Source organism: Psittacula echo, assembly GCF_963264785.1.
Source record: "Psittacula echo genome assembly, chromosome: 13".
Classification (NCBI taxonomy): Eukaryota; Metazoa; Chordata; class Aves; order Psittaciformes; family Psittacidae; genus Psittacula; species Psittacula echo.
The window spans coordinates 13,343,373-13,363,478 of NC_137749.1; the positions used below are offsets into that span (position 1 = coordinate 13,343,373).

General features: G+C 53.8%; 1 protein-coding gene across 2 annotated transcripts in view; it reads right to left on the reverse strand.

Annotated features, from left to right (window-relative positions):
* Positions 1–322: 322 nt before the first annotated feature.
* Positions 323–20,106, reverse strand: part of NOS1 (nitric oxide synthase 1) — a gene marked incomplete at both ends in the record, with an annotated part of 38,166 nt that continues 18,382 nt past the window's right edge. For both annotated transcript variants that reach the window (XM_080628693.1, XM_080628692.1), the window contains 22 exons: positions 323–445; positions 1,355–1,549; positions 2,101–2,249; positions 2,780–2,901; positions 3,181–3,268; positions 3,539–3,749; positions 3,938–4,107; positions 4,738–4,931; positions 5,562–5,640; positions 6,765–6,903; positions 7,307–7,481; positions 7,701–7,817; positions 10,663–10,721; positions 11,155–11,259; positions 11,674–11,818; positions 14,546–14,631; positions 15,719–15,913; positions 16,647–16,748; positions 17,639–17,813; positions 18,362–18,501; positions 19,165–19,306; positions 19,824–19,915. In XM_080628693.1, the coding sequence (XP_080484819.1) occupies positions 323–445; positions 1,355–1,549; positions 2,101–2,249; positions 2,780–2,901; positions 3,181–3,268; positions 3,539–3,749; positions 3,938–4,107; positions 4,738–4,931; positions 5,562–5,640; positions 6,765–6,903; positions 7,307–7,481; positions 7,701–7,817; positions 10,663–10,721; positions 11,155–11,259; positions 11,674–11,818; positions 14,546–14,631; positions 15,719–15,913; positions 16,647–16,748; positions 17,639–17,813; positions 18,362–18,501; positions 19,165–19,306; positions 19,824–19,915 (3,003 nt within the window). The remainder of the gene's footprint in view (positions 446–1,354; positions 1,550–2,100; positions 2,250–2,779; positions 2,902–3,180; positions 3,269–3,538; positions 3,750–3,937; positions 4,108–4,737; positions 4,932–5,561; positions 5,641–6,764; positions 6,904–7,306; positions 7,482–7,700; positions 7,818–10,662; positions 10,722–11,154; positions 11,260–11,673; positions 11,819–14,545; positions 14,632–15,718; positions 15,914–16,646; positions 16,749–17,638; positions 17,814–18,361; positions 18,502–19,164; positions 19,307–19,823; positions 19,916–20,106) is intronic.

Consider the following 20,106-nt stretch of genomic DNA (forward strand, 5'->3'; position numbering starts at 1 on the left):
GAAAACTCCCTGGCAGGGGGCAGAGGCAGGCAGTAAACAGGACTCTTTCCCTTTGCATCACCATTTAGATGCAATTGTCAGGTCTGAGCACATTGGTCCAGTGGGTGCAATAACCCAGGAAGGCCACTGGCACATTTGTCCTAGCAAGGTAACAGCTATTTCAGAGCCTGCCAGGCAGCACCCCTGCTTCCAGCACAAACCCAAATGCTTTTTCTCATCCTCTGCTATAAGAAGGATCACGCGAGTGCAGAAGTGAAAGCTCCCTTCCTCATCCCACACATGCTGGGGAAGCAATTGCAGGGGTTAAAATAAACGTGTCAACTCACTCATCCGTGTCTTTTTTGCTCTCCTCAATGAATGCAATAGACTCAGATCTAAGGCGGTTAGTCACTTCATACGTACGCAGGGTGACTCCAAATATATCCTCGTGGTACCGGCTGTCATCCTGAAACATGGATGGGAGAGGGGCAGCAGGAATGAAGTGTTTACAAACAGTTGTGTTGCTGCAGCACCACAAAGCTCTGTGTTGTGGGCAGGTACCAAATGCACAGCACATGTTCTGTCTGGAGGGACTGGCAGGGCAGAGGGGCAGGGACAAGCAAGGAGGTGAAATGCCCTTCCCAAAAGCACACTGTGGGGCAGCGATGGAGCTGCACACTGCATTAGACCTCCTCATAGGCTGGCGACCCTGGCCATCAAGGGGACAAGTAGCCTGGGGCCAGCTCATGTGTGAGAGCTGGTTGTAAACCAGTTAAAACATAGTTCTGGGCTCCCTTAGCTACTGGATGAAGTGTGAGGCACTGGCACAGGGTGCCCAGAGAAGCTGTGGCTGCCCCATCCCTGGCAGTGCTCAAGGCCAGGTTGGACACAGGGGCTTGGAGCAAGCTGCTCCAGTGGAAGGGGTCCCTGCCCGTGACAGGGGAGTGGGACTCAATGAGCTTTAAGGTGTCTTCCAAGCCAAACCAGGCTGTGAGTCTATGATTCTATGACCCACAAACTTCCTTGTTAGATTACTGCAGTGATGCGAGGGACACACACTGAGAACTAAGCAAGGTGAACAAGCCCTGCCCAGGCTACCGAAGGTGCCCAACAGAGCTTGTATCAGTGCTCAGCACAGCAGCAGGCCCATCACAGGAGCTGAGGGAGCTGCAGCAAAGCAAAGTGACTTCCACTGTGCACCCAAAGCTCTGTAAGGTCACACTCCCATCCTTGCCCAGTGCAGCAGCATGGGTGGGAGCTGCTGTCCCCCCGCAGCACCCATCACACGGTGCTGCCTGCTGTACAGGAGGAGGCATCAGGTGCAGTGCCCATGGCAGGAGGTCACACAGTGTCTCATGGTGCAGGCACTACTCACCCGCAGCTTGCTGATGAAAGCTCCTGCCTCCTCCACCGAGAGCTGGCCCTGCTGCCTCACGATGCGCTGCACCGTCTTGAGGACGTCCCCGGCCATGGTGACGTCCCCGCAGACGTAGATGTGGCCTCCCTGCTCCTTCAGTGCTTTGAACACAGTTTGGGCCAGCTGCTCCTGTAACACGTCCTGCACGTATTTCTGAGGGAGGAGGTGGGAGATGGGATTAACTCCAGCTTCTCAGCCCTATCTACCTGGGTGCTGTGGCCAGGTTTGGGTGCACCGGGCAGCACTGCAATGTGCCACCACTTTGGGCGAGCATGCCTGCAGCTCTCACAATGAAGAACAAGAGATGGGGAAAGCAGCAAAGCATCGTTCTGCTCATGCATTTTCACACCTCCATTATATATCTCATTGTCAGGCCTGCTCAGGGTGGTGGTGGTGGTAATTTGGACCACTTATTTGTGCTGTCTCTGCTCCACTCCACTGGCTGACATCCCTCCTTTTCCAGCTCCTTGGGAAGATGTGCCTTTCCCCTCCCATCTGCTCCCAGGGCAAAGCATAAGCAACGTGGGCACACATTCAGGCTGGTGCAGGGATGAGGGGCTGCAGTGGGGAGGGCACAATCCTGCACACTTAAGCAACCAGCACACCCTGGGGCATGAGGCGCTGTGGCCAAGGAAGCAGCGTCTCCACACCATGCTGAGTGGCCACGGCTGCACCCTGGGACCTGAGCAGAGCCCACCACACACCTTTGGTTTGTCCGGTTCCCGGGAGTAGGCTGTGTACAGCTCTCTGAAGACACCTTGGGTTTTGGCAAACAGTGTCTCCTCTTTGTAAATGTGGTCAATCCTGGACTGCCGACAGCCAAACACCAGCACCATGGGACAAGGCTTCAGACCTGGGGGGGAGATGGGAGAAGCAGTTAGCCTGGAGACCACCAATAGCCCCTTTGTGCAAGCCACTTCTCTCCAGATCTGCCAGCAGCCCCAGCACCCTGCACAACATTGCTGGGAGCCCACCCTGGTCAAACTGGGAAGGAGGGAAAACAGACAAGGAGGAAGGTGATGCATGGCCTGCGCCAGTGCATGGCCTGGGCTCACACAACAGGGATGCTGGTGCCAGGTTTGGGGGAGAAATTAAACTTTTTTTCCCTAAATCGTCTAAATGATCTGTGTAAAATGTGTATTTTACACACATGTTCATTAAATGAGCCCTAAAAACCAACACCAACACTGTAATGCTGCCACAAAAGCTTGCAAATCCGTACAGGAGGAGTGTCATGGAGTTTGGTTTGGGACCTCCAAGGTCGCACTTGGGCGAGTCACTGCTTCAAGAAGCCCTCGGCCTCTGCTAGGGTGACTGGACCCCCATCCCCATGCCACCACCCAGGGTGCCCAAGCACACAACGGGGAACAAGCATGGACCCACCCTTGTGCTGGATCTCAAAGAGCCGCTGCTGCCAGAAGCTTCGGAAAGGGGCGATGCCGGTGCCGGGCCCGATGAGGATGCAGGGTACCTGGGGGTCCTGGGGCAGGTGGAACCCGGGCGCACTGCACACACCGAAGACACAGTTAAACCCCAGCAGGATGCTCCCTCCCTCACCTCTGCCCACAATGAGCTGAGACACCAGGAGAGGGAGGGGTAAAGCCAAGATGAAATCCCAGAGAGCAACATTTTGGTGCTGAACAGAAAGAGGGACCCATTTGCTCACCAATCCTGCCCTGTTTTGTCCTCACCCTCAGTGCTTTGCAAAGATCTGAGGGCAAAGAGCTCATCGTGCGAGAGGATCACCCCATCTTTTTCACCCTTTGCCTTTTATGACCACTTACCCTCTTACAAAACAGGGCACTACTTCATCGGTCTGTATCCGATTGAGCCAGGAGGAGCAGACTCCATGGTGGATCGGTCCTTCTCCATCTAGGAGGGGAGGGAAGGAGGTCAGCTACTCCAGTTGGCTCCCTGCTACATCCCACATGAACACCTCCCTGAAACATTGCCATGGACCATTCTCCATAACAAGGGACAGTGGTGTCATGGGTTGAAGGAATCTGGTCACTGTAGCAGGTAGAAAGGCTTTCAAATGACATATCTTTACCAAAGACCTTGTGTTGTTGCCCATGTGCTGATGCTTTTCCCTTGGTCCCCAAACCAAGCCTGTCTCCACTGACCCCTGCGTGAGCACTGTACCTCTTGTGCGGTAGGAGACCACTGCCACGGTGAGGTGGACCTCGCCTGGGTACATCTCTGGGGAGGAGCTGATGGAGTAGTAACGTGGTTGGAGGAGAGGGAGCTGTGTGAGTAGCAATGTAGAGGGCATCTGCACCGAGGGGAACTCCTCCAGCACCTCCACAATGGTGGGGTTCTTGGACCACTTCCATTCCTCATACTCCTGCAAGCCCTGCAGGCAGGGAAAAGAGGGAAGGAGGGAGGAGAGAGCTGCAGCATCAGCTCTTCCAAGCCAACTGCCTCAACCAACATCCCACCAGGCTTATGGCAAAGCTGGGATGGGTGGCAGTGTGGGATGAAAATGCCTTGTAGTTGTGATTGCCCCCAAGGCCTTAAAGAACTTGGGATCTGAGGCTTTACCTTGCTAAGGACCTGCAGACGTTTCTTCTCCTTGTCACTGGTGGCCAGCAAAGCAAACTGCTGCAGCAACAGGGGGGTGGGAGGGGTGGTGATGTCCAAATAGTACTTAAAAGCTTGGAAGATGGTGCATGGTGGGACACGGTTCTCATCTGTCCAGTTACTGATGACACCTGCCAGGAGGGAATTGAGCACAACCATGGGATCAGCTGAGCCTAAGAGCCAAGGTGAACAAATCACACAGAATCCCAGCCTGGTTTGTGTTGGAAGGGACCTTAAAGCTCATCCAGTTCCAATCCCCTGCCACGGACAGGAACACCTTCCACTAGTCGATGAGATACTGTCATGCTACAAGTGAGATGCTGTACAATGAGCATAAATATGAGTCTGATGCTCCACAGTTACTATTGCTTTTCATCTCCTGTTACACTGTGCATGGCAGTAGGATAGCAGACTTATGCCTGAAATACAGTGTTGGAATGGTCCATCAAGATCCTTTAACTTCTTTCCAGTCCTAGACATTGCTCTTTCCATGAGAGTATAAACACCTTTAACTTTCCTGAAGAATAAGGAAATATCTTCCCCAGGGCCCTGCTCACCCGTCAGAATCTTGCTCTAAATCCCAAGTACAGATAAGCAGTGGCTTGAGCAGAGGAAGGTTGAAGGAGGTGCCCCCAACCAGCCAAACACAGCAGTGAGATGGGAAATGATATATCCTGGGGGCCACCTACGTCCCTGAGGAGCTACAAGGGGATGGGTGAGGAGGAGAGAAGCCAACTCTACGCTGAGGTCACTCTGGTTACCTAGAGCTGTGCTCCTCTCCTCCAGGAGCTCCACCTTCACCAGCTGGTTGGCCGGAGGAGCATCTTCAAGCCTGTCAATGAGGGCATTGACCAAGTCTTCGTGGTTCCCTGGAAACACTCCCAAGTGGTCCCCGGGCAGGTACTGCAGTTCCTGGTGGCCGTTGGTGTGGAGGCGCACAAAGATGGTCAGGCGGCTACAGGGAAAGGAGGAAAAGCAGGATGTGTTTGGGGAGTCCTCCAGGGAGCTGCTGAGCTCTGGCCTCAAGAGCTGTGGGGTGTGCTGGGCAGTGGTGGGGTGTCCAAGCCCTGGTGCCCCACCGTCTCCAAAGTCACAGCAGGGAGCTAGAAAGGACACTGCAGTGCTGCTGAGTCACCTTTAGGGACTTTTTAAAAGGGAAAAAACTGTTTAACTTCTAGCTTCAGATGTTTTATCATAGAATCACAGACTGGTTTGGGTTGGAAAGGACCTTAACATCATTCAGTTCCATCCCCCTGCCACAGGCAGGGACACCTCACACTACACCAGGTTGCTCCAAGACCCATCCAGCCTGGCTTTGATCACTGCCAGGGATGGAGCATTCACCACTTCTTTGGGCAACTGGTTCCAGTGCCAAATACCCTTTGTTTGCACTACACAAGTGTGGCCACCCATCATCCCATCCCTTCCATCAGGCAGGGAACAACCTTTACTGGGTTCACATGGCTTCTAGCCTTGGTCAGAGTCAGCACAAAGGTGGTACCCATTGGGACATTCAGGGATGAAGGGATGTGTGCTTGGGTGCACCACGAGTGCCTTCAGCTCCCAGGGCAGATCCATCTCCTACCTGGACTTTGGGCTCTGCAGGTTCTGGCGTGTGATAAGCCGTGCTGCATAGACACGCTTTTTGTGGATGCTGTACAGTCCTGCAGAGGAGAAGAGTCAGTGAAGCAACGCTGCAGCGCGTGGCCAAGGCAGGAGGCTTCTGGCTATTGCAAAGCTGGTGGCTGCTGCTGCAGGTTCAGCCCTTCAGACTGGAGCTGGTTGATGCCAGCCCCAGCGAACAGACCATGGGCCTGACCATCCTCCTGCCTCCATCTCCTTCAAAGCCCCAGTGATCCCAGGGGATCAGAGACCCCAAGGGAGGACCAAACACACGTCCCTTTTGTTAATGACCGAGGAGGACCCCGAAACAGCTCTCACGAGGCTTGGGGCCAAGCCCTCACGTGCAGACACGCACCTCTCGCTGCCAGCACCACCTGGCTGGGAGCAAAGAGCCTGGATTTGGGAAGAGCAAAGGCAGTGCGGCAGATCCTCAGCTGCAGGAGCCATGCTGAGGGGCCAGGTGCTGCTGGGCTGGACATGCCATTGCGTCGCAGCGCTCGGCTGAGTGGCATTTGGACGCGAAGAGAGCTTGGAATGCACCCAGGTTGGCGGCTCTTTGCTTCAAAAAATGGGGTCAGGAGGAGGGACAGCAGATCACAGACCAACATCGCTGTTACAGACACACACAGGGGCCAGGCAGAGGGGCCTGAGACATCACAAACTGCTTCCTGGGCATGTGGTGGAGGGGAAAAGCAACACTGAAATGTTGGCAATTTAACACAAAGTAAAGAGGTTTGGCCCCTTTGCCCCTACTTTATAGAATCATAGAATCATAGAATAGTCAGGGTTGGAAAGGACCTTAAGATCATCCAGTTCCAACCCCCCTGCCATGGACAGGGACACCTCACACTAAACCATGGCACCCAAGGCTCTGTCCAACCTGGCCTCGAACACCACCAGGGATGGAGCATTCACAACTTCCCTGGGCAACCCATTCCAGTGCCTCAGCACCCTCACAGTAAAGAATTTCTTCCTTAGATCCAATCTAAACTTCCCCTGTTTCAGTTTGAACCCGTTACCCCTTGTCCTGTCACTACAGTCCCTGATGAAGAGTCCCTCCCCAGCACCCTTGTAGGCCTCCTTCAGATACTGGAAGGCTGCTATGAGGTCTTCTCCTTCCCCTACCCCATGCCCAGAACTCTCAGTGGTGACCCCATCTTCATACCTTGTGTGAGCTCTGGGGCCTCAGCCACGTAGCTGAGGCGAAACTTGCTCCTCTTCCAGCTCCGGTCGTTGCTGATGAGGGAGTTGTTTGCTTTCTCGATGTTGACGTCGTCCCCCACACAGAACACATCGCACGCTGCCTGCAGCACACACCGGGCTCTCAGGCATCTCCCCGCTGCCCCCAGGGAGCCCCACAAAGCCCTGGTCCCAACCCACCTCAGCCAATACATGGGGAAGGAGCCCTCAGCAGAGTACGGCTGCCCCAGTGGCTATGGGCATGTCTTGTGGTGCCTCCCTTTCCCCAGGGATCTGGGATAACACAGGAATTCAACATGGTGCTCACCCCTTGGTGAGCACAAACCAGAGCACCAGCTCCACCAAACTATGGAAAACCTCTTTATTGTGGGCCAAGGGGATGGTTGAGTGTCCCGGTGTAGGGAAGGAGAGGCTGGGTTTTGATCCAGCTCTAACAAGCATCATTGCTCTATCCCTGTATCCGCCTCGCCTCCTGCTCCTCCCTGGAGCGCAAGGGAAGCGGGTTACCTTGAAGACCTTCTTGGCCCAGGTCCTGAAGGACTCTTCTTGGCCGCAGAGCTCATCCCCTTCTCCCATGCGGAGGATCCTCTCTCCACCCAGCTCCTCCAGGAGCGTGTCCACCGCCCGGGCAAAGGCGCAGAAATGGGGGTAAGCCCGAGACCCCAGCCCGAACACGGAGAACCTGTGGAGAGATGGCACGGCTGCAGCCGCTGGGCAGGGAATGACACCACCATGTCCCCCTTCTGCCCCACCATGGCCAGCACCAGCACATGAGTGCGTGGAGAGACCTGCGCATCGCAGAGATACATCGTGCTTTAGGTAAGAGGAGAAAGGAGCTCTGTGCAGGAACCACGCAGCTCCCTGTCTGTCCCCTCTGCTGCCTCCCCTCCATCCCGTTTACCTGACGTTAGCCAGGGGCCCTGTGCTTTCAAAGTTGTCCCTGGAGTCAGGGCCATCGCTCGAGGATTTCCGTGCATCCGAGTAAGAGGAGACGCTGTTGAAACGGACCTTGTAGCTCCTGTGAACAGCAACAGCATTGAGCATCACAGTGATGACACGTGTGCGTGTGGTTCCCACCAGGCTGTGTACTCAGATTGTGGAGGAGATCAAACCAGAGCTCAGGGGCCGGTATTCCAGAGCAGGCTCCGTGATCAGTGGCTAGAGCAGAGCAATGTGCTCACTCCACTCCTTTCAGTGGTGCCCAGCAACAGGACAAGGAACAGTGGCCATAAACTAAACCACAAGAGGTTTCACCTCAACATGAGGAAGAACAACTTTACGTTGAGGGTGCAGAGCATAGGAACAAGCTGCCCAAGGGGGTTGTGGAGCCTCTGCCTTTGGAGACAACCCAAACCCGCCATGGACATGTTCCTGTGTAACCTGCTCTTGGGTCTCTCTAGAGCAAGAGTGCTGGTCTAGATGATCTCCAGAGGTCCCTTCCAACCCTAATGATTCTGTGACTCCTGGGGTTAAGCCATAGCAGCCCATACAATGCATCCCTCCCTCTGGTCCTGTTCCGCTCCATGAGACCCTTCAGTCACCTCCCAGTGGGTTGGCCCAGGTGTTGGCCACCACATTGTCCCCAGCAATGCGGAGCTGCCAGGACCTCTGGCTTTACCTGTCCTTCCCTGGCTGCACACAAGGTCGACGTGCGCCTGAGCTGATAGTCTGAAGGGTTTTTCATCCATAGGAAGTAAAAACCATAAAATAAGATAAAAAGAGTGAGAGCAGAGGGATGGGGAGGGGGAAGGGAGCAGAGCAGAAGCCCTGACAGCAGCAGAAGTGTTTCTGAATTGAACCATCTTCAGAAATTGCTCTCCACAAGAGTTTCTAAATATACTGCCAAGCAGCGAGGCAGTGGTGTGTGTGCATGAGTCACAGCAGACCTCCTGCACCCGCCGCCACGCAGAGGAGACAACCCCCGAGCAGAGGAATGCCAGGGTTCAGAGCCCTGTGCTCCACCTCTGCTCCACAGCCTCCTCCTGTCTGCCCCGGCTCCTCACGCTTCTCTGCTTCGCTCATCTACACAGACCCCTCTCCTTCCTCCGCTGGCCCTGGGCCACGTCCTCACCCTGGGTTATGTGGGGCAGGCTGGGCAGAGCAGCCCATGATGAGGATGGAGTCCAAATTCCCCAGTCAGTGCTGGGTCCATGGTCAGGGCACCAGCAGTTTTGTTGAAATTAATAGGTCCTTGTAGTGCAGGGCTCTTTATCTGGGGCTATAGGGATAGGGCAAGGGGTGACGGGTTCGAACTCAAACAGGGGAAGTTCAGGTTGGAGATAAGGCAGAAGCTCTTCCCTGTGAGGGTGCTGAGGCGCTGGCCCAGGGTGCCCAGAGAAGCTGTGGCTGCCCCATCCCTGGCAGTGTTCAAGGCCAGGTTGGACACAGGGGCTTGGAGCAAGCTGCTCCAGTGGAAGGGGTCCCTGCCCGTGACAGGGGGTTGGAATTGCATGATCTTAAGTTCCTTTCCAACCTGAACCATTCTGTGATTCTATGACTGTTGGAGGATGGGCTGCAACTGAACAGCAAGTCCATAAATAGGAATGACTTATGAATGCCTCTGAAAACTCTTGGAAAACCCTTGAGGTAAGACACAAAAAGCCAAGCTGACGCTGCCCCTCTGCCCCAGACAGTCTCCTCCAGGCCACCTTGTCTCATGGCAAAAGCTTTCTTTCATGCTTAATGTCAGCAAAGTCCTGAGTGTGCATCAGGACCCTCCCCAGCACAAACACAGCCTGGGAGGGACTGGATGGAGCAGCCGTGAGGAGAAGGACTTGGGGGTGTTGGTCAATGAGAAGCTCCCCATGACCCAGCTTCAGTGCGCGCTTGAGCCCAGAACCCCCCTGTGTGCTGGGCTGCACCCCCAGGGCGTGAGCAGCAGCTCAGGGAGGGGATCCTGCCCCTCTGCTGTGCTCTGGGGAGACCCCCCCTGCAGCCCTGATCCAGCTCTGGGGCAGCAGCACAAGAGGGACGTGGAGCTGCTGGAGCGAGGCCAGAGGAGGCCATGGGGATGCTCTTGATGGAGCAATCAGGGCAGTTAAATTGCTCTGTACCACTGGCCAGGGCTGATTCTTCCTTCACTGAGGAGCAGCCCTTTGCCAGCTGTGAGCATCCTGTGTTAACTCAGGAAACACTCTGGAGCAGAGCAGTGTCCCAGTTAAGTGAAATGCATTGTACTTAATAGCTAAAATAAGAGGATGTTCCAGATATTTAACACTTTGCTGGCTGCAGCCTCTGAGGCATGCACTGAGATGCTCAAGGCTCATCTCCTAGTGATGAGGATCTGTAAAAGCCCAGAGCCTGTCTCCAAGGTACCAGCTCCAGCCTCCTCGTTACAAACATCACAGTCAGGATTTAGAACAGCTCTTATTTTCCCTAGAAATACTTTCACATGATGCCAAGAAGTTAAATTTGGTTCTCGAGCTCACCCCCACCTACATCCACACAGCTGAGAACTCCCTTCTACCTCCAAGTTCTACTATTTTGGTGTCTCCTGGATGGCCCCAGCTCTCAGATCTGATGATTTGGGGGAAATTCCTGCTTTTATTTGGATTTTTTTTTGTTTTGGGTTGTGTTTTTTCATAGATGCTGCCTCTTTACAGCTGAACAGAAATGCTTTAAAAGCCAGCCAGGGGAATGACAAGCTGGAGTCCATGGGATGCGTCTGCCCTCCCTGGGACCTCCACCTGCTCCATCCACTGGGTCTCCAGGCTGGTCCCATCCCTTGGACCTGAGCAAACTTGAAACCTGCTGAGGATTTCATCCTCCCTTCTGAGAGGAGGCAAGCAGAGGCTGTCCTGGCTGTGGGGCTGCCTGCTTGCAGGGGTTTGGAGTGGGAAGGGATGGGTTTGGAGTGCTCTTACTTCCTCTCCTCAAGGTTGGCGTTGGGATTCTTCATCTCCATTAAGGCGCAGCCGAATTTCTACAGGGCAGAAACAAGAAGAGGCCATCAGTATTGCCAGGCCCTGCAGGGAGCAAAGCATGACCAAAGCCTGGGCCATGGCTCTGATCTCTGCTTGCTATTCCCAGCAGCCTGCAACAGGACTGGACGAGGTTGTAGCTCCCCAGCCAAGGGGCTGGCACCTTTTGTGTGCCACTGACATCAGTTGTACAGGATGGATTTAGCAGCAGCTTAGTTACTTGTCTCACAGCAGGGAATAGGTGGATAACCCTATTTCAGAGCAGGCTGGAGGCAGGCACACACAACACCAGGTATCACACAGCTTCTGAACCTGTTTTGGGCCATTCCAGCTCCAGCTGAGCAAAAAGAGGATGCTTTTCCCCATTCCCCACTGCCTGTCCCCTGCCCATGTCCCTCTTGTAGTGTAGTCACCCATCCCTGTGCTCTGTCCTACCTCTCCATTCTCAGGCGGGTCTCCATTGCCAAAGGTGCTTGTGACCACCAGGACCATGGTTTCATGCTCTAGGTGCACAATGTCATACTCATCCATGGACATCACCTGGAAGAGACAGAGATGTTAACAAAAGGCCTTTGGTGGGGAGACCTACCACCAGCCAGTCTCCTGGGATAGATCCCAGTCCTCCTGGGGATGGGAGCAGCATATCCTTGCTGACTCCATGCCATTGCGCTAGCAGAGATCTCCACACAGGGAGGACGAGAACAAGAGCCTCAAGGAATACGGACAAACCACGGGCTATCACCTGGGAGGCAGTGGGCATATGTATGCCACAATGCCTGCAGGAGAATTAGCTGGAAGAACTCCTGCGCAGGCTCCAGTCCAGACTCAAAAGGTCGTATCGTGGGAGTTGCTTCCCTGGGAAGCTGGGAAGCTCCACATGCCCTGAGCCATGTATTTCCTGGGGCCACCCAGGTGCACACATACCCTCGCCGGGGCTGGGAGCTGGGACAATACCTTGGCATCGAAGGCATGCTTGAAGATCTCACAGAGAGTTTTTGCATAGACCTGCGACTTCCCTGTCTCGGTAGCGTACAGGATGGTGGCTTTGACCCTCTTGGCCATGGCCTGTCCCATCAGCTTGGCTGAGAACTTCACAGCCCTAGGAAGGAAGAATAAACCCTGGTAAGAATCCTATGGAGCCAGGCTGAGAGAGCTGGGCTGGGGCAGCCTGGAGAAGAGAAGGCTCCTGAAGGGGAGACCTGAGAGCAGCTCCAGTGCCTAAAGGGGCTGCAGGAAACCTGGAGAGGGGCTTGGGACAAGGGCCTGTAGGGACAGGCCAAGGGGAATGGCTTGAACCTGCCAGAGGGGGGACTGAGCTGAGCTCTTAGGCAGAAGCTCTTCCCTGTGAGGGTGCTGAGGCGCTGGCCCAGGGTGCCCAGAGAAGCTGTGGCTGCCCCATCCCTGGCAGTGTTCAAGGCCAGGTTGGACATAGGGGCTTGGAGCAAGCTGCTCCAGTGGAAGGTGTCCCTGCCCGTTGCAGGGGGTTGGGACTGGAGGAGCTTTAAGATCCCTTCCAATATAAACCAGGCTGGGACTCCATGATTCTATGATAAGAGAGCTTGCTTTCCTTCCAGTGTCTCTAGCCCAGACTATTCACACCATTTATTTATTATTAAATGAACAGCCTGCTTTAAAAAGCTGCAGCATCACTTTGTTGTTATTGTTATGCCAAACAGGGAAGCAACGGAAGAGCACGTTCATCTTGACTTGCCAGAGGGGAAGACTGGATGGGGGAGCTTGAACACATGAAATATCTGAATGGGTGTAAGGAGGAAAATGCTAAACCAGGTGTGGGGATGATCTTTCTGCAGGGACAGAGCAGGAGAATCAGGGGCAGAAATGCTGAAAGCAGTGACAGCATAACCTCGAAGGAAAAGCTGGAGACCAACCACAGAGCAAGCTACAGGACGAACGGCATCTTCTGCTGCTCTCCATGTCTTTACATCCTACCTGGCTGCCCTTCTGCAGGAGGTGTCCTAGCCAAGCAGTCACTCCTGTGCTCCACATCATCACACACAGAGCCCTGAGACACTGAGGAGGTCAGATGGAGCTGTCTGCAGCCCCTTTGATTTGCACTCCAGCGATGCTATGAACTTTACTCAGAGGAGCAGCCCTCTCGAGGCTCCGAGCTTGCACATTCACTCAAGGGCTGTGTCTGGCTGCTGCCTCCTGTGCCTGCAGTCGTGACTGGATGCGTTTGCTCCAGCCTTCCCCACTGGCTCAGCTCTGACAGCAGGGCAGAGGGGCTCTGAGAGGTCACTGGCCTCTCTAATCCTGGCCAAGGTGATGCAGCACTGGAAACGCTGGCTCCTTGTCTACGCTGGTGCCACTGGCTGGGGTGGCATCAGTGTGGCAAGTTTGTTGCTTTAGGGCTGTTCATAATCACATCATTTGCTGCTATACAAACACTCCTCCGTGTCGTTCTGCATGTTAAAGTTGTCCTTTTCTTTCCCATGAGGGCAGTGTCTCTTTCCCCTAGAACTTACACTGGCCCCAGGGGAGGGAAGGGGCAGGTTTGAATGCTCTGATTTAGCTAGAACCAGCACAGCCTGTCTGAACAGGCATCAAAATCACGCTGTGACCAGTGCCAAGGCCTGCTGGGCTTGGTCCATCACCTGATCAGCTCAGATCCAGTGAGGATTAATGGTGAATTACAGGAATAATTCTTTTCCCTGCATCAGGAACAGTGGAGATTTGGGTGTAAATTACCTGCTCTGCTCACATTTTTATAAAACCATTTATCAATCACACACACACAAAGCATTGTTTCTGCTAACTCAATGGCTCAATCCATCTTCCTGCACTCTCCACCAGCCCCAGGCTGCAGGCCAGACCCAGGTACCAGTGTCAGCTTAAGGAACACATTCATCAGCCGCTGATCATGTTTATGGATGCTCCACAGAAAATAGCTCACAGAAGGTGACAGCTGAAGAGTGGGAACAAACTGATGGCAAGGACTTGGGCAAACTGAAGCGTGGGGAGATGCTGTGAACAGCACCAGGCCTCCTGCCAGCCTGGCCATGGATACAGGGTAGACCCAGCCTTTCCCAGCCTTGGCACAGGGCTCTGCTGCCGTGGAGCCAGCAGCTCCTACAACAGCCTCTGTGCCAATGGCCCACAGGGAAGGCTTTTGGGCCAGGATCAGCCAAATGACACTTCATTCCTACATCCCTCCTGACTGGATGCTTTGGCAGGGGAGAGGGATGCGCGTGGTCCATTACTAGGGGTCAACTGGCCATGAAGTGCGAATCTCAGCTCAGCCCTGATCCATCTGCTACCTGTAGATAGATTCCTCATTCCTATCTCCCCCCAGCTCCTTGCAGATGGGGTGTTTGGGGGTTTAGACACACACTGGAGACCAGTGCTCCTCAAGCAACTAAAAAGTCAGCAAGAAAAAGAGAGATACGAACACAGGTTTCATTTGGCTTGTGCCAGCGTGAACAGTGCTGTGGGTGATCATCAGTGGGTGATTTCTCTACCCCAGGAGGCTGTGAAAGGACAAACAGGCAATACACCCCGAAAGTGAGAAAGCCACTCCTGACCATTGAAGATCACCTTACTAGAGAATGAACCAGCTTGGGAGAAGAGACTATATGCAACATCTGGTGTTCACCTGCCCACACACCTTTTGGTGGTCTAATGGGGTGCCCAAAGGACTGCTTGTTTCTCCAAATGCCCCTATGGGCAGCTTGAGATCCAGGCTCACAAGCCATGAGTTTGCACACATCTGAAGGGTAGCGCTGTCAAACAGCACAACAAACACTGCTGCCTGAAACCAGGATCAGCCCCAAACACTCCAGGGTTTTCCAGGCCCACTGGTACTTACTTTGCTAACTTCTTAAAGCCAATGGCCCTCTTCTTGGTGGGTGTCCCATTGACACCTTTCCAGACATGGGTATTCCAAGGGTCAGGCTAGGAGAGAGAAGAGCAACAGCAGCTGATGGGCAGTGATCAGAGCATTAGGAAATGCTGTAGCCACAGCCCTAGCTGGCTTATACACAGCTTTCCATCTCATGTGTAGGTCCCTGATCCTTGGAGCCTCAAGGATCATGGCTCCAGGGTTTCTCGTGGCAGTCGGACAATGGAATATGAACACAAGAACTGCAATATAATAAAACCTGGCTTGTAACAGTATCTGGGCAAATGATTTCTTCCCTCTGAAAGAAGCATTGATAGGCAAAAAGAAGGCAGGCAACACCAGAAAGGGAGATGGGATGGAAACAGCTCCCTCCCCTCCCCAGCCCACAGGTTGGGTTTCTTTTCCGGAGAGGCCCTTTGGGAAGAGGAGGCAGCTGAAGCAAGGAACAAGCTCACAGAAGCTTATTCAATGCCCTCAGAGTCTGTAATCAGGGCCAGGAACCATCAGGGCTCCTGGTGGATGCTTATGGAAATGAACAGACTGCTCCTGGTTTGTGATCGTTCCTTAAGGGCTCTTGACTAGAGGTCACATTGTCTGAAAGCCACCGGAGCAGGGATGGTTGGCTCATGAGGGTGTGTTTGCTCTGGGGCCTTTCCCCCATGCTCTGAAGTGTTAAATACTCCAGCATTTCATCCTGCTGCTTGGCAGGAGCCCCCCCATCAAACTGTTGGATCCCTGAGCTGGCAAGCGCCATTCACTACAACCCGGATGCTGTAGAGAGGAGGATACAGTGACCACCAGGTCATTTCCTCACCCATCCATCAAAGTGCAAAATGCAAAGAGAGGAGCTCTGCTTGATCCAAGGGGGAAGGTTGGCACCTGAGGTGTCCCATATTCTCATGGAGGGGCAAAAAGCCATTGCCTTGGGAAAAGGTGTAACATCCAGGGGGTCATTACGCTACATTTGGGGTGTACTACATCAATTACACTTGTTTATGGACTTCACTGCCTGAAGGGACAGCTTGTTGAAGGGATTAGATGGTGTCCCCCTTCTGCATCTTCTGAGCTCCAGCTCCCACCCTGCTTCTGCCTATACCTTTGGGCATGCAGCACTGGTGGGAGGCAGGGTGCAGACAGTACCTGGTACTCGAAGGAGGGTGTGAGACGGTAGTTGAGCATTTCCTGATGGAAAACCGGGGTGATGCTGCCCGACATGGGAGGGACAATCCACACCCAGTCGGCAGGACAGCCCCCACGGCATCGGTACTCATTCTCCATGTGCTTGATGAAGGACTCGGTGGCTGAGTGGTGATCCACAATGGTCACCTTGTCGCTCTGTTGGAGAGGAAAGAGAGCAGAGCCATCAGCTCTGGGTTAATTCACCCCAGAAGGCAACAGCCAGGATTTAAAGCCAAGATTTTACATTTGGAGCTGTTTAAGTCAAATACTCCTCACTCCCATGGTCTTACAGGACTGTACCTTTGGAGATGACCCTGGTCTTCCCAAGCAGGCTGTAAAGCTGCCCTAGTCCTTCCTGAGTAGATGTGCTATGGGTTGCTTGTTCCTCCTGTTATTTGTCATGGGTCAAGCAAAGACTAAGATGGCATTGAAGGGGATGGAGCATTCTCTGCTCAGCCCCTTGGGGAGCTCTTTCATGGCTTGCACAACTCAAGGAGCAGCTCTGATCTAGCTCCCACCCTCTGAAGTTGGGCTGCCAAGGATTAGTTTTTGCTACTCAACCTTTAAGTAAAGGCTGGGGGAGAACCTGGGCCAACTCTTGCTTCATGAACAGGAGAGAAGGGCTGGATCTTGCCCCCTCGGGGCACTCCCTCTGGACCAGCAGAGCTCAGATGCTGCTAATGCTGTCCTTGCAACATCCAGGCCACAGAGATCATTACATTTCACTGCAGGCTCCTGGAACAGCCAAAAACTAGGAGGGCACAGCCCAATTTCAGCTGAGAGCATCAGCTGTCATTGTCCTTGGAGGGATGTCTCCATACTTGGCCGATCCTGTCCCTGTGTCCCTCAAGCCTGACCCAAACAAACCCAAGTCCTGCCGCTCAGTTACCTGGAAGCTGTACAGCACAGCAATGTTGATCTCCACCAGGGCCTGATCCTTCCACAGCGAGGAGGTTTTCCTCATATCCAGGTTCATTTTCTTGGCCACTTGCTGTAATAAAACATGGTAGAAGATGAACATTTGTAATGGCCAAGAACCAAGACCAGCACACTTGCAACAAAAGGCTGACGTTTCACCTTCCTCTGAGAAGACGTGGTCCTGCCTTTTCCTCTCCATGGCAGGAGTGTGGCCAGCCTGGCCTCCCTTCCTCCCCTAAGCACAGGAAGGTAACTAAATGCTGTCATCAAGAGCAGTTGCTCTTTGTGGGAGGAGAGGAAATAGGTGGGTCTGTGAGAGGGAGCAGGAGACGTGAGCTGGGAGGAGCAGGCTCCTGCACTCTCCCCATGTCTCCATGCTGCTCACAAGCTCCATTCATCCTCAGCCTGTTTCTTCTACCTGGAGTCCTTCCCCCAGACACTATCACAGATGGACATGTGCACACACACACTCGCTGCCACCCCTCTGGTTTCCAAGTGACTGGGAAGGATGCAGCCCCTCCAGCTAACACAGTGTGCCCCTTGGAAGGGCAAAGGAGCCACCCTTGATGGGTGCAGACCCTTTGCACTGGCACCTCCCCTTGTCATTGTCACCAAGCCATGGTGGAGCATCCCAGGCAAGGAGTCACCAAGTGTCTCAGCACCCTCTGAGCCCCACCACATCTTAGCACTTGACCAGGTGCCTGCTGATCCATAAGGTCATAAGGGGAGCTCAGTGGACACCACACTTGCTTGAGTTAGATATCAGCTGGCCCCATAGGTCACAAAACCCATCACACCCTTCATACATCACACATCCAGAAGAACATCATTGCCCTATCTAAGGGAGACTTGGATGTCCTGTTACTCTCCTACTCAAAACAATGCTCTCCCGGTGTCCTGCCTGCTCCCCAGTAACTTCACACACCCCAGGAGCCCCCGATCAACTCAAGGAAGGGGAATTACCTCTAGTATGTTGTAGCGAGAGTTGTCACAGTAGTCCCGGACCCCAATCTCTGTGCCCATGTACCAGCCACTGAAGGGGCAGGCGGAAAACTCCAAGCCCCCAATCTCAAGGAGCATGTTGGAAACTGCTGGCAAACCATACCACTTGAGGCCCAGGTCCTTAAACCATTCAAACCTGATGGGATACAACAGGCAGGGAATGGAGGAGGTTACTTTGCCACCAGCCACCATGTGAGCAGAATGCTTCCTGAAGGCAATATCTCCCTTAGGGGCTGTTTATAGGGAGAAAGTGATATATCGGGCATTGGAACAGGCTGCCCAGGACAGTGGTGGAATCACCAGCCCTGGAAGTGTTCAAAAACCATCTAGATGAGACCTTCAGCGCCATGGGTTAGTGGTGGCCTTGGCAGTGCAGGGATAAAGGTTGGACTTGATGAGCGTAAAGGTCTTTTCCATCCTAGTTGATTCTATGATAATGAGTGTTAGAGAGTGGTGTAAGTCCTGAGAAGAAAAGGGAAATCATCCCTGGGACAAGGGCACAACTTGCTTTCCACCTCCAGGCTCTGCCAGGCTTACATGAGAGTGGAGGGAAGATCTGGAAGAGGTCTTGGGTCAAGCACCCAAGGCATGGCAAGGAAAGGCCAAGCACAGGAGAAGGCTTAGGGTGAAACCAGATGGGCTCAGTCCTGCTGATCCCCAGCTTTGGAGCTTACTCTGACTTACTTGGGATGTCGGATGGGCACTTCCAGCACAAGCTCTGGGGGGATTTCAAAGAGCTCTGGGTCATTGCCATTGGCTTGGAGGAGCAGAGGCAGGATGTCGAAGCGCCCATGTGGTGCCTTCCATCCCTGCTGAATGCAGATCTATGGGAGAAACAAAAATGGGGTTCAAGCATTATGGGTGGGGAGTTGCATGGCACTGAATAGGGTCTCCTAGCAGCACCTGTGCTCAGCCCTTATGGTGGAATAATAACCTCCATCCAAGGGAGCTACGACGTGGGGGTGCCTGTCACAGCCAACCCTGGCCAAGTAAGGGGGAACTGGAGTGAAAATGAGCCTAGAACTAGATCCCCAGGTAGGATCAAGGATCATGCTCTGAAAAGGCTGCTTGTGCCTGTAATGGTGAAGAAGAAAAGGAGTGAGAAGAGCAGAGGGGTTTGGGAATGGCTGAGCGGAGCACTGGTGCTGTGTGAGCAGCAGCACAAGGCAAATCTCAGCTCCGATCTCCACTGGCCCAAGTCAGCGGTGGGCACACATCCTCCTGCAACAGCTTCCTCAGCACCATGAAGTGACCCCTTCTTAGTGAAAGGAAAAGGAGAGGAAAGGCTTTCAGTGCTGCAGAAACAGCTTTTATTCCTGGGGAAATAACTAAGGGCGAAACAAATGCAGCTTTGCTGCAGTGGATGTGACAAACCCTGCTTGTCCCAGCACCCTCCTCCCTGCTGGGGTGGTCGGGATGCATGCCCCCCCCAGCCCCTGGTGCCCAGGAAGGATGGATACAGCCTCTGTCAGGTATGGTGATGGTACCTCCGTCAGCTCCACGTTTGCAGGGTCTCCCAGGATAGTGCCATCGGGCTGCTTGTAGCCGGCGTAGCGGATGAGCTGGGCATTCCAGATGCGGAAGTCGTGCTTGCCGTCCGTCCGCTGCGGGAAGATGGTAATAGCAGATCTGGAAGGAAAAGGCAGGGGTTGTCAGAGGAAGTGTGGTGGGGAAAGGTGCTGTCCCTGCCTGCACCACCCTGTGCATCACCTCTGCTTGTGCCCTGGGTAAGCCCCAGGCATCTATTGCATTCCTTTCACTAGAAGATGCCATGACCAAGTGTGCTCCAGCTCTGGAATGTGGCGTGTTTCCAGCAGCTCAGCTCCAAGCAGAAGCTGGCTGCTAAGATGGGGCTTCAGACAGAACTGAAGAGCAGTCCATGCTCTGCATTTGATGCAGAATATGGGGAAGGAGAATTAATGGAAAGGAAAATCTGCGCCTTGATATCCCGCAGAGAGCAAGAAGAGATACACCTGGGCCAGCAGGACACCTTCCCTTGATACTGGGTCCCTCTAAAGCTCCACAGGAAAGGAGCTGGCTACAACCATCCTGCTGTGCAATGGCTGCTAAAGGAGACACCGTCAGCAGGGTTGATACACATCCAGAGGCCTTCAGCTATAAACCCTGGAGACTCCCTGGTACTCACCTGAGGTTCCCTTTGTTGGTGGCGTATTTGATGTGGTTGCAGATGTAATTGAACATCCCATGGGCTGTGGTGCAGTCCCGGGCATCAAACACCTGAAACAGTGGAAGCAATTGTGGTGGTGCTACAGGATGCTCTGACTCCTTAGGACAGAGCCAAGCAGAAGAAACACAGCACAGGGAAAGCTCCATGTACCAAATACCACCATGACTCGTTAGGTGTCTAAAGCTCCAGAACTGTGTGTTCTCTGCCTGTACAACACTGGAATGTCTAATGCAGCTGCCCC